The sequence below is a fragment of the Sander vitreus genome, chromosome 7 (assembly GCF_031162955.1).
Source record: "Sander vitreus isolate 19-12246 chromosome 7, sanVit1, whole genome shotgun sequence".
NCBI lineage: Eukaryota > Metazoa > Chordata > Actinopteri > Perciformes > Percidae > Sander > Sander vitreus.
In genome coordinates this window covers 14,724,743-14,738,332 of record NC_135861.1, presented here as the reverse complement: position 1 = coordinate 14,738,332, position 13,590 = coordinate 14,724,743, and the positions used below count along the sequence as shown (strand labels likewise).

Here is a 13,590-nt window from a genome sequence, read left to right as displayed (position 1 = left end):
CGAGGTAACGGCAGACAGGCGCGTGACTCATTAGGCATTCGTCCCCCAGGGAGATCGCTGGGGGGGCGCGTGCGAGGGAGAGAGAGCGCCGCAGCTGCAGGAATGTCACGGGCGGCTACCGCTGTGTGTGCGTGTGTGTGAGTGTGTTTGTGTGTGTGTGTGTGTGTGTGTGTGTGTGTGAGTGTGTGTGTGTGTGTGTGTGTGTGTGTGTGTGTGTGTGTGTGTGTGTGTGTGTGTGTGTGTGTGTGTGTGAGTGTGTTTACGTGTGGGTGTGTGCTCGCTAATGCTGGTTGGAGCCAGCGGCAGGGCACTGCACCTTTCAGGAAATAACGCATGGAGAAAGAAAGAAAACACACTTATTAGTCCTCTTTTTCCACCAAGAGCTCATTTAAAAATTGAAAATAAACTTGTTGTTGTTGAAACTAAAATAAATTTAGTGAGAAAACAGTATATTGTGATATTAGCCTGCATTGTTTTTCAATACAAGAACATTTAGTTATTTTGTTGCATTTAAACCAAACCCTTGCTGTAAATGTATGAAATCAGGATGCCATCAAAATGAGTTACTGCAACTTATATGGCTGTGCCAGTGCCATTTAGTGTGGTAGGCTGTTTTTTCTAGTGGTATTATACTGTAGTTGTTGTAGTGTTATTCTCAGAGCATAGGCTTACTGTATCTATTGGAGAATTTGTGTATTATATGAATATATTTATGCATTTATGGGAGGTGTTTCTGAATGTTTGTCATGTACTTATATGACTATTTCATTTGTCTGTTTAGATTGTGTAATAAGTTGGTCAGTGTGTCCCTATGCCTGTGATCTGTATGTATGTGTATCTTTTTTTTGTCTGTAAATGTGAAGCCCAGATATATTTCTTGGCTGCCTGACTGACAGAAAGCGTGGGAGGTGATATTCATAGAGGTGCCTTTAGTGGGACTTTTATGAGAGACTTTTTTCCATGGCTGAAAGGAGGTTGACCACACACAGTAAGGTTGCCTCAGCTATGTGCACACACGTGCATGTTTGTGTGTGCATGTACGTGCCTAGGCGTTCAGGCGCCCTTCCTTTGAGCGGTCCTACGTTGGCTGCCAGGGGTGTGCTTTGCTTCGTGTTTTGTTTCGGAGAGCCCTCCCCCGTGCTGCGGAAGTGTTGCCGGAAGCAGTGGGAGCTCACCCCCAGTTCTGCGTCAGTGCCACTAAAGAAAGAATTGGGGCTTTCCGGGAGTAGAGAAGAGGGAGGGAGGGGGGGCTGTCAGCCTGGGTATGTCACGGCCATGTGGGTGGTTGTCTACACGCTCACACACACTCACACAGCCTCAGTCACGACTGGTCTTAGACAAACTATTCTTGTATACACTATTTTGCTGGCATGCTCCAAGTGAAATCCCCTGCTTTGGAGGGGAATTCTAAGGAACAGGTGTGTGTGTGTGTGTGTGTGTGTGTGTGTGAGAGACTGTGCATGCGTTTGTGTGTGTACTGTAGATGGTTAGGGAAGTGCGCATGTGCAATTTTTTGTGTTTTCCCTGACAATGTGAAGACAGCAGTAAAGAGACTTGGAGGTGGAGAGTTTGTATTTAACAGATGTGTCAGATGTGTCTGACAGATGTAACTGTGGTTGCATCCATGGAAAAATGTTGTTCTGACGTGGTGTTGCGCTCCTGTTTCCCCCCCGCTAACCTCTAATACACCCTGTTGGAGCTCCAGCACTAACTTCCTACAGTGAGGCCTTGTATGGAAGTAGCAGAAGTATCAGAAACTGATCCACTGTCCTCAAACGCTGGAGCAGAACTTGTAGAAAGCTCCGACAGGAAAGAAGAAAGGAAGAAAAACCTCTTTTCTGGCAAGGCACGATAAAAAAGAGAAAGGAGAGAAATGTGCAGAACTCTGGCCTGCTCATCCTGGGGGATGTTTTCATCTTTCTCTGTCTTCCACCCCCCCAACTCTTTTTAATGTCTGCCATTTGAGAGACTCCAGAGGGGCTGCACCTGTTTGCCTCTTGGCTAGGAGCCCCCAAATCCCTCCTCCTGCCCCCGCCTGCCACTCATGCTGCCGCACATCCTGGGATGGAAGGAGCGAGGGAAGGAGGGAGCGGGGAGGAGTGGTGGAGAGTGGGGTTGTGTGTAGTGGAAGGGATAGCTGGAGGGCTTAAAGGCGTCCGGGAGTAAGAGCAGAGATCTAGGCACAGACAGAAAAAGAGAGGGGAATATAGTTTCAAATCCAAGTCCACCCCACACCGGACAGATTTACTTCTGTGGAGCTTTCTCTCTCTCATGTTTTGACTCACCATATTCTCTTTCATTTCTGTATTTTTTCTCTCACCTTTTTTCTTCTCTCTTCTGCACAAACCCACAACTGCTCTCCCTCTCTTCCCTATTAACTTTCTCCTCAGCCTATCCTTCTCTTGCTTTTCTCCAATTTCTTCCCCTGGTTTAATCTCTCCATCTCATATCTCTACTCCTCCTCTACGCCTCTCTCCCCTCTCTCTCCCCCTCCTCCCTTCTCTCTGTGATAGGACCATGTTAATCTGCAGTGACCTCTTCAGGTCACATTAAAGGTCACCCAGCTTCACTTCCTAACCCCCCTAGGGCCATTCTCTCCTCTTTATCCCTTCTTTTCTCTGCTTAGTCCTGGCAACTTTTGAGCAAAATAAACACTCAATTCATCAACCAACTTTTCTCCCAATCCTTTTGGTTTTAGAGTAGAAAAGTATGGCAAATGTGACTTCTGTGTTTGGTTTTGGTTAAAGAAACAGCTTGTTTCAAAAAGAAGTTACTCTGTTTCGCTGATCTGAGTATTGGAGGATTTCTTCAGTTTTACTACATAATTTATTCACTCAGAGTACACATGACTTTATGATGGCTAACTGGAGGCTTTATGTTACAGATCATGTTGTTTTGGTTTCAATGTGTAGCTCATGGGTCCTAGATCATGTACACTGACCGTTTTTTGCTGGAAGCTTGTAAGTTTTAGGTTCTGATGAAGATATTCTAAAACAATATTTTGTGTTAAATGAATTAATGCTGTGGAACCAAAACTCTGATGTACTCACACGTGTGTCAGATGATCAATTACCTCTTTATTGAGACCGCCTGTCATGTTACAAATGTCTTTGAACTGATTTAAAACTGGATGTTATTTAACACTATTACCGGTAATTATTTGAAGTAGATGTTGTTAAAACAGGGGCACTTCCCCCTGGACACTGCCAAGGTGCCCTTGACTAAGCCCCCTCACTCTGACATTTCTCCATTTGTGCATGTATATGTCCTGAGCATGTGTGCATGTGTGTATTTCAGGCCTGTGTGTAACTAACAACAGAGTGAAACAATTGTAATTTCCCTTGTGGGATTGATAAAGTATGTCAAATTCAAATAAATTCTAATTCAAAATAGTTTTTCCTCATACAATTGAACCGACCTAACTGTTTAGTTCACTTTGCATCCTTATATTATCACTTGGAGTGGCAGACAATTTCAACAGTTTATCCATCACTTTGTAGCTCACTATTTAAACCTCTCTGCACGCTTTCTAGCTAGGTTTCATGTATGTTTAACGTTAGGTGTTCAAATCGATCAAATCGCAATCTCAAGAGCTTCTCCACAATCTTTCCACGCACCCCCTGGCAGCTGCAGAAGTTACCTCCTAGGGTACATGTACCCCTGGTTGATAATTACTGATTTAATGTATTCATTTACCAGGTGTTTAATAAGCAGGATAATGGTACACAAAATAGCCGGTCAATACTACAAAATGAAACTAAGTTCCCTTTACGTTAGAGTCTTGATTCGTCCTGTATGTACTTTTGCAAAGAGAACTCAATGTGCTGCAACTTACAAAAATGACCAAATGACCAAAACAAGAAAAAACTAAAATTTGCTTCAGATAGATTAAACATAAGCAAAGCTATATATGAATCCTGTTGTTAAAGTGTCTCCTTTTTCTTTGTGCCTTGTTGTGCAGAACCGAGGGCGCTTGGCTGAGAAACGCACCATCCCCCTCCCCCCTAACCGAGTGCCCAAGAAGGAGCTGGCCTCCATCTTCAGCAGTGACGACAGTGAAGGCAGCGAGCGGGCCAGTGGGGAACATGCCCACATCAAACAGGAGGACGAGTTGCATTACAGTATCATGAGAAAGAGGTAAGGCCCCTTTGACTTTTATGGCCATGGTCAATATAGTTTGAAGCACAAGCATGTTTCGATATTTGGGTCCCATGTCATTCTTATACCAGTTTACAGGTAATATGCCAGACTTTTTTAAAATCTTTTTTACTTCTTACATTTCTTTTTCCCGTTTAGTAGACACTGTCACACATTGTCGTAAATTGCATAGGCTTTTATCGTGGCTAAAAATGCACAAGTTGTATTAAAATCGCAAAGAAATCAAAGAAAATATAATGCTGGCCTCTGAGGTGTCACTTTTGTTAGAAGTAATTCATAGTAAAAAGTCCTTCTGTTTTGTCAGATTCTGGCTAAAAGCAGAAGGAGGGAACATTTTTTCAAATGATGCCTCAGACGTGTGTGTATTATTTCCATCAAAAGTGATTTCAGGATAATTTTGAGGTGTTAAAAGCTCATTTTGAGATGAACAGAACCATGTTTTAAAAATAAACGTACAGCTTTTGCCTTGCCTGGATGTCTAATGGAAGGATGTGTGCTGAGCTTTGAAAGTGTTAATTGGTTTGTTGGTTTGCGTTTTGTTGCTTCTGCCAAGTCTCAGTGTATTTGTCTTAACTTGATTGAAAGAGTCACCTGAGTCATCACTGTATGCTTCATCCCGTGCTGTGCTTGGGAGCGGTTTGATCACAGTGTTTGAGACAAAACATTCATTCATTCATTCACATTCAAGTCGTTGCATCTTCATGTCATGTCACTTTTGCAGCTTGAGTATAAAGAATGTTTTGAAATGTTTATGAAATAACTAGCTTTAGAATCCATAGTTCTTGTAATATGCATCTGTTTTTACAGCACAATTAACAATTTTAAAATGTTTTAGAGCTGAGGAAATGGTACATACACAAAAACATTTAAAAAATACACAGTTTGGCATCTATCTATAAATAGTCAGTCTCTGGATCCTCATCCGTGTCACACTATTGTCTTGATATTTTAATCAAATCAGGAGGAAAGCAAAATACTTGACAGGAATGTCTGTTTTGTTTCAGTATTGCCATTGTTACTGTAATTTTGAGAACTAGTTGGCATCAAACCATAATAAGAACTTGAAGGACATTCGGAGAGTACAAACCTCTGCCAAGGCCATGCCCTATCTTGCAATGTTAACAAAAGTAAAAAAGGATTAGTTTATCCACCCCATGATTTGGATCCGCGCCAATATTTAATAGGTTCTTCCAACTTTCATGAAAATCAGGCCAGTAGTTTTTCCGTAATCCTGTTGACAAACAAACATGTATGTATTTTACTTTTGTTTATTTGTGAAATCAAACTTCTCATTTTAGTGTGAATCAGTAAATGGCTGTTTGTCAAAACTACAAAATGATAATGGACAGAGGAGAGTGCTCAGGAGTTGTATACACATTTGATTGGATTTGTCACAAAAATGTGGACTGCATTTACTAAAAGTTATTCAAGGGAATAATCATGTTCACATCTTCGTATGCAGGGTTACAGTGAGGTCACCACATTAAGAAGAATCAAATAGGCTCGGAGGACTGCACTCCCTCTCTCTGATGGCGTACACTCTGCTTTGTTAGGAACATGAACTAAAAAAAGATGGGACTATCATCTTTTTGAATTAGCTACTTTTACAATCAGTACTTTGATCCGTTTGAAGTGACAGAAATTAAGACATTTCCAATCTGGAATAAACATCACATGGATTTGTGATTACTTGGTATGTACATGACAGGCTATAGGCAGATATAATACAGACGCTGTTCATTGATTAACCTCAGAAAGTCCCCAGCTGCATTATAAGCAGCTTGTACAACCTCATTACAGGAGGGGACTTTTTCATGTCTTGAGACTTGGGTGTGACACAGCGGACAGCACAGCAACTGTGAAGCTTTAAATGGATCCACTAACCTCATTTAAGAGGGCTTCCCCTCCCCCTGACACTTGTGCCGCTGGCGTGTTAAGATGATAATGAATTTAAAGAACACTTATGACTAATATGTCAAGCTTTTACCCTTTGAAAGGCGACGGACTCGCTGGAGCCGCAGCTCCGGTCTGTCCTGGGCAGCCGTCTCAGCCCTGCTTTATCCCCCAGTGCGGGTCTGGGCGAATGGGATAATGGGATGTCCAATCACGGAAATGTAATTTCCATTGACCGCAGCTTCGTAAGTGAGTCGTAGAAGGGTCTTAACAAATTGAATTTGGCCAATGGATGTGAAAAATACAGGGCCTCTGTATACATGTGTGAGCATATCTGTGCTGTCTCATCCACACATCATCAAGGCTGGCGGCAGCAACGTGTCTCACCCACTTGGTTGCTGCAACCTACCAACTGTAACTGCACTTTAATCTACATGGGCGGATCGAAGTGGCATGTGTCAATTATTTATCAAAATTTGTTAATCCTAACATATTGCTAATGCAGCAAATTAACTTTAGGTGGCATTACATTTTCAGTGCATAGTTAAATATATATAATGTGACTTTGTGTAACATTAAAGAGATGATTGGTTGGTTGGTTCAGGTAGCTGGTTTTGCATTAAGAGGATTTGTCTGTCAGTGTTAACAAGTACTGCTTTCATAGCTCATCACGCTCATCCAGACGTCCTCTCAAGTTCAGTATAAACAGGTCCACCTTCTTTTAACCAGATTAATGTTAAAGGAGACCTAATATATACCGTTTTCAGGTTCATATTTGTATTTTGTGTTTCTACTAGAACATGTTTACATGCTTTAATGTTCAAAAAACTTTTTTTTTCTCAAACTGCCCATGGCTGCTGCACCTGTATTTACCCTCTGTCTGAGATGCTCTGTTGGACCGCCTGTCTCTTAAAACCCCCTTCCCGAAAAACCCCAGTCTGCTCTGATTGGTCAGCGTTTCCGTATCTCATGAGTCTCTGCATCTGTGCTCTGCTGTCGCTGCCTCTGTACAGTCCGTTGCAGCAGGAGACTGACCTCAACGGAGTATATAGCGAGACTTTATATTGTGAAAAATCAACAATAAAGGCTTCTAAACCAAATACTACATAACCGACACAACACAATGTTCCAGCAGGAATGTGACCTGAAATTTGGGAGAAATTTACAACATCTGCAACTAAGATTACAGCTATCCCTGACTTAGCATGTAGCTACATGTGGCAGGGTATGCCACATAAACACTGCAGTAGCGTGCCTGCCTGGAGCAGATGACCATATATGGCAAACTGGCTCGGTATGACATCATTTGGAGCCAAGAGTAGAAAAAACTGTTGAAACCGGAGCGTTCAGAACAGTGGGAAATCTGAGGTTTTGCTCAAAGGGATTTCTTTTAAATACGTTAACCTCATTATTTGAAGCTTTGGCCACGTTTAACATGAACATCCGACATTGTAACATTATATATATGACAGAAAAGCATAAAAGGTTTCCTTTAATATTTGCCAGCTTTACAGACAATAAGTTTACTTGGTGCTCCACAGATCTGCGGTCATCCGTATACGTACATAAGCTCCTTGGGGTGTCAGAACGAAAGTCTAGTGTGGCTCCAGTGAAACACAGGAACTCAAAGGTAGAAACAAATGTAGTTTTGTTATCACCTTAGTGTATTCCCTTGGTATCAGTGCTGCAGATTGTTTGTGTCTGACTTTTGTTAACACTGATTTATAGATTTCATCTCAGGGACTAAATATTTGATAGCGTTAACATCTGATTTTAATGTCTTACTCAAGGGCAAAACAAAGCCTAGCTTAGTGTTTGTTTCAGTTGGCCGTAGATAACAAGGCTTTGAATGAAAAGTGCTGACTGAGAGTCTGGGTAATTACCCAGCAACTACCGTGGATTTTATAAGTTACACCCGCTGACGTCTGACGTTCTGACTTCACCTTGTTGTAGAAGAAATAGAAAAATCCACCCTACCCATTATTAATGTTCACCATAACAAACAAAGGCAATTTCACTGTTTTTCAATCATGCATGAGGCCATTTGCTACTTGATCACTTACATATGCAAATGCTTCCTTCTACAAAAGCATAAAACATACCAAGCTGTTTGGTTCAACATAGTCTGACTGTCAGAGGCTACCACTGGGTCTCCTCATATAAGGGCCATCTTGTCTTGTGCTTATCCACTCAGCAGGGAGTAAAGCAGGGAGTAAAGCTGACAAGCAACGTACTGAATTCAACATAACCTACTAACATCCCATCTAATTGGTTTTGGACCGGCATCTTTGTCTTCAGCAGCAAGGTTAAAGTTGGAGTCATTGTGGGCGTAATTTTGATAGACCTGGTTATAGCCTTGAACTGTTGTCCGCTTGATTGTGCAGACGCCAGTGAAATGTTGAGGCAGTGTTGGTGCTCATTGAGAGAAAACTATGGTGTGATTGCTGCAGGTTCATGCTGATAGGAGGCTGATTAATGAATTTAGAAGCAAGCAGACGCTTATGTTGATAAATATTTAGAAGAATGTCATATTACTTACTATCATTGTTTTTTTTTCATTTTCCAGCTAACCTCTCTGTATGAAAACAGATCTTTTCATGGAGCAGCGTTGGCTCACATTTGTTATATGAGAGATAGAGCTGCTGTCAGACAGACAGATGTTCGAGAAACAGCAACTTAACTTCATTAGGATTATTTCAGAAGCTAAAGGTCTAGTTCTGTTTCCTCTGTCAAGTTTATAACTACAGTTCGTTTTGCTGCTTAAATGTCCGACTGTATCAGTCAGCTGTAGTGACATTACTGCACTTATGGAAATGTTTACAAGCAGCCTCTCTAATCATTACAGTAAATCATTATAGAAAACACCTATACATTAATACAATACATAATTTAAAGGCTCTGACACACCAACCCGACGACCGACCGTCAGCAGAAAAGGCAGTCGGACTGACTGCCTCACCAAGTTCGTCAAAAAAGTGCCTCAGAACGCATTGAAGCGCCGCCGACTTGAGCGTACGTTCTGTGCATGCGCAAGACATAATACGTCTCCATAACAGCAGGCGGCGCTAATCTGTATTGTTGCCCAAAAAATTAAAACCGGCAGCTGATTGGACGAATGCGTCACGTGGGTCTGGCTTGTCCTGAATTTCAAAGCCAGACCATAATGGCGGCTCATTCGGTATATGATCTTGTATTTTACGAAAATAGTTCACCGAAACATGTTTCTGAAAACATTTTAAGCGAGAAATAGGCCATGTAGTTGCTGAATCTGTCTTCATTTCAGATCGACAAAGGTCAGTTTAAAAGATTTTGAGAGGCGTTCGTCACGCTCATCCCGCTCGTCATTTCCGGTAATTGGTCATTGAGTCCGACTGCCCACTGGCCGATTCAACAAGTCAAATTGGCCCAAATGAATACCGACGGCTCCTCCGATTGACGACAGCACGGAACACACCAATCAAACTTGGCTCACCGACCTTGCCAGACTGTCCGATGGCCGATAATCGGGTTGGTGTGTCAGCACCTTAAAAAGCAATGTAGCCTGCAGGGACTGCCATGTCCATGCGGGTCTCTAAATCAAAAATAATTCATTCAGGCGGGTGGAAGGTGGAAGATATAAAGCTTACAGGCGGATTCGGATGAAGAGCTGATCTACACTTTAATAATAGATGCGTTTGTGTGTAGGCTATATAATATATAGGCTATTATAAATATATGTGTGTGTGTGTGTGTGTGTGTGTGTGTGTTAAATACAACAAATTAAAATGTACGATCCCTGTACATTCTTATCACATTTTGCCACTTTGTGAATTGAATTCGAAGTAGCTATAGAAGTTGTCATGAACACTTCTGCTCCTCTGACAGAGAACATAAAATCCAGTGTATGACAACACAATGAACAGCTGATGCAGTTGTGCTGCACGTCATATTTAATTGACGTCGCTTTTAATGACTGCCCCAAGGCAGGGATGTCTTGTGTTTGTTAAATGCCTGTTGCCTCGACTCCTCTCTCCTTGAGTCTCTTCCTCGACTCCTCGGCTTGAATCTCCTCTTCATACTAAGACGCAAGGAGAGGAATTAAGAAGAGGAATCGGGGATGCACAAACTGGGAATTGGGAAAGGGCTACTGATGCTGAGTTAGCTACTGTATGCCTATTGCATTTGACATTTTGTCCTCTGGCTTTATTGAACAATTGTGTCATTGCCTTATGCCAGTAAGAGGTCACGGACAGTGTGAAATTACTAGAAATGGCTCTCCCCTAAAGCACTAATTAGTGAGCTTGGAGGTTTTATAGCTTTCTAGAGGAGCTTTCCGCTTCAAGAATTTTTGGCCTTGTTTACACGCGTTTACCATGGCAACAGAGTTACAGCAATTTAATAGTTGATTGGGTGTTGGCTAGCAGTGAGACTTTCGTTGTTTCCACATAGAGATGTGTTTTGTCTGTTAACTCCCTATCAAAACACAGGATCAACAAAAAGATGGTCAGCAGTGTTCCAGCTATTTAGTCTCAGATTTGGCTTGGGCTTGAAGCGGGAGGCTCATCATTTCCACATGTAAAGAACACAATGTTTACTATTCATGTTCTGTCATATAGTATGTTGTAATCAGCTGAAGATATTAAGTGCTTTGTTCTTTCATACAGTATCTACAGTACAACAGTGTGCTCTTTGAAAGCTTAAAAGATCACACATCACACACTGTAAAGACAACAGATAATTTTCTTTTTTCATCCTAATGCTCCTTAAAAATATAGATTTTTCTTTTCTAAATCAGAAAAAGGAGAAAGATAATAGCTCATACTGTAAAGTGTGAGCCAAAGAAGAAATTAAAAGTAAAACCAGCAGCATGTGCATGGCTCAGTGCAGGGGAACTTAAATGCAACATGGTGGACTTACCATATTCTATTTCCATTGTACTTTTCCTCCCTTGGCTGCTTTATCGACCTCATGTCAGTCTGTACAGCAGAGGAACAACAAGGAGAAGTGAAGCCCAAGTGAAGCCAGGCTACTCTTACTTATTTATGTATCTATTTCTGTATTTATTCATTACCCCCTCTGCTTGCAGAGTTCCCAGTTGCGGGTTGCCTTTCGATCCAACTGTGAGCAGCATGAGAATTGTATTTCCATTGCTCGTAGAAATCAGACAAAACATAAAATGTATACGGAACAGATCCATATTCCTGCTTTAAGCTTAACGTGCCTAAAGCATAGGTATTTCCTAAATAAAAGCCTTGCATTATATTGTTTTTCCTGCAGAGCATCAGAGAAACTTTACTCATTCTTTTTTTTCGCATGTTGCCCATGTCCATATCTTACCATGCTGTGGTTGTCGAATATTACATATTGCCTGTTAGTATTTGAATGTTGCTGTGGGCCACCTCCGCAGGTGGAGTGTGTGTTCTTTGGGCTTTTGTCTTGAGAGCAAAGGAGGTTACACAGTAAACCTGCAAGCACCAGATGTTACACAGCGCTTGTGACCTGTCTCTTTCTCTTTCTCTTGCTCTCGGTCTCTCCTCCTCCACCTTCACATCCCTGCTGTCTGTCTGTCAGCACTTTCCCAGTGGTGGTGTGAGACATGGCGTCAGAGTGCCTGGGCTGCCAGCTTCTGCCAGCTCACGCTGTGACCTCCAGCCCTGCCACCTCAGCTATGCGTGCCAATGCCACAGCAGGCCACTACTGGGCATTTATACTGAGTCGACAGCCTTTGCCAGGAGAAGAGTTTTTTTATGTAGTTTGGACCATTTTGAATAGCATGCCTATTGTAATGGTAGAAGGGACAATAACCTTTTCTTAACAGAAGAAAGACTCCTAACAATTGATCTGGCAGACATGATTTTTTTTACTGGAATACTGGCCATTTTTATGATTCAGCCATACATACTTTATTTCACATTACTGTAAAAATATTGTATATATACTGAAAAATTATTCACAACATATTGTGAGACTAAGTAGCGGGGACTATGATAAGTGCATTTTAAATGCATAGACTAGAAGCACTGAAAGAAAACGGCAGTAGAAATTAGGGCTAAAATGTGTCTGAAATGCATTGAGTATCAAAAAGTTACAAGAATCAAATGCTTCATCAGATTATTGGGCGTTTCCCTTCTCTATTCTTTGAGCCGATATGTCCTTACCTAAAACAGTTATTAACTTTAGGCAAACTTTATTTACCACAGATTAAAAAAAGGGGTTAAAACATGTTTGTTTTCCCCAAACTCAGGCAAGGTATCAGCACCTCAACTCTAGTACCAATATCTAAAACTCTAAATTGATAGCCAGCCCTAGTTGAAATTTGATTAGTTCCACAGACTTTGTGGCATCATCTCAGTAATGTTGGATACCAGTAGTATCCATGACAGACATTGAGTATAACCGCATATTAGTCATCCCAGTGTCTTGGTCAGTGTGTCTGTCCTGTGGCTGGAGATGAGAAGTGTGTATTGACTAGTTTAGGGATGAGCTGAGGATGAGATGATTGTCTCCGCCGTGCACCTGGGTGATAAGAAGGCAGCTCATGTCCTTCTTTGCTATCAGGCCCAACAGCCACAATATAACTCCCCTCCATCGTCTTCAAGGCCCCCGTCCTTCCCAGCTAACCCTGGCCTTAGGAGCTCCTTAGGGAGCGCTGACTCAGGTGACTGGGTTTTAAACACCCCCCTCTCTTCATCTTCTACGGCTTGAGTATGACCTTGCCTCCACCCAGAGAAAGAATGGGGGAGGGGGTTAAGGGAGGGCAGAGGTGGGTGGGGATAGGGCTAGGCCCTCATTAGCCCAAGCTGAGGCGGGACAGCTCAGGAAAAGTGCGCTAATTACCCCACTAACAACGTCCTTGCCTTAATGGCTTAAAGCGGCCACTTCACCATGAGATAATAACCCCATCACCTCTCTGAGAAGTTCAGGATGGCATTATCATGATCACTTTAAATGATGGGCAGAAGGTGGTGTTATAACGCAGCTAGCTGGTTGATGGATTTGGCTGCAGTTTCTCACCGTGGGGCGTGTAACTGCAGTGTGTGTGATATGTGTTTTGTTGGAGTCACTGGGTGACGCAGATACATTATTACAGTATATGACTTTAAGCACTATTTAAAAAAAAAACTGCATTTCTTTTCTTTTTGAAGAAAACCATTGGGCTCTCAGACACAAATAGCTACTCATTTTAGCAAGTTACACTCTAAAAAAAACAAGTCTATCATTAGTCTAAAAAGTTTGCAGTCACAGTCCAATCAAGCATCTCCTTGCTTAGCAACCAGTGGTGATTGTTTTGTCTGAGACTGTTTTCTGAGTCATTGGTTATCTGTGACTGAAAGGTGACTGGTGAAGCCAGCATGGCCAGCATTAGGCCCTCCACACTTTCCTTCATCTTTTCTGTTAGCGTGTGGAAAACAGCTTGGCGACCGACAGCCTGACATTACAGCAGGAGCCTGTAATCATGGGACTGTAAAAACCCAAATCCAGCAGCCGCAAACAGTGTGGCCTCGTCATAGTGGTGGCAGCTAAGAACCATTCACCGCTTCTGTCCCATAAACTGTGCTT

General features: G+C 42.1%; 1 protein-coding gene across 4 annotated transcripts in view; it reads left to right on the top strand.

Annotated features, from left to right (window-relative positions):
* samd11 (sterile alpha motif domain containing 11) overlaps window positions 1-13,590 on the top strand; it is a 54,110-nt gene that overhangs the window by 8,797 nt on the left and 31,723 nt on the right. For all 4 annotated transcript variants that reach the window (XM_078254795.1, XM_078254796.1, XM_078254794.1 and 1 more), the window contains exon 3: window positions 3,962-4,137. In XM_078254795.1, coding sequence (XP_078110921.1) covers window positions 3,962-4,137 — 176 coding nt within the window. The remainder of the gene's footprint in view (window positions 1-3,961; window positions 4,138-13,590) is intronic.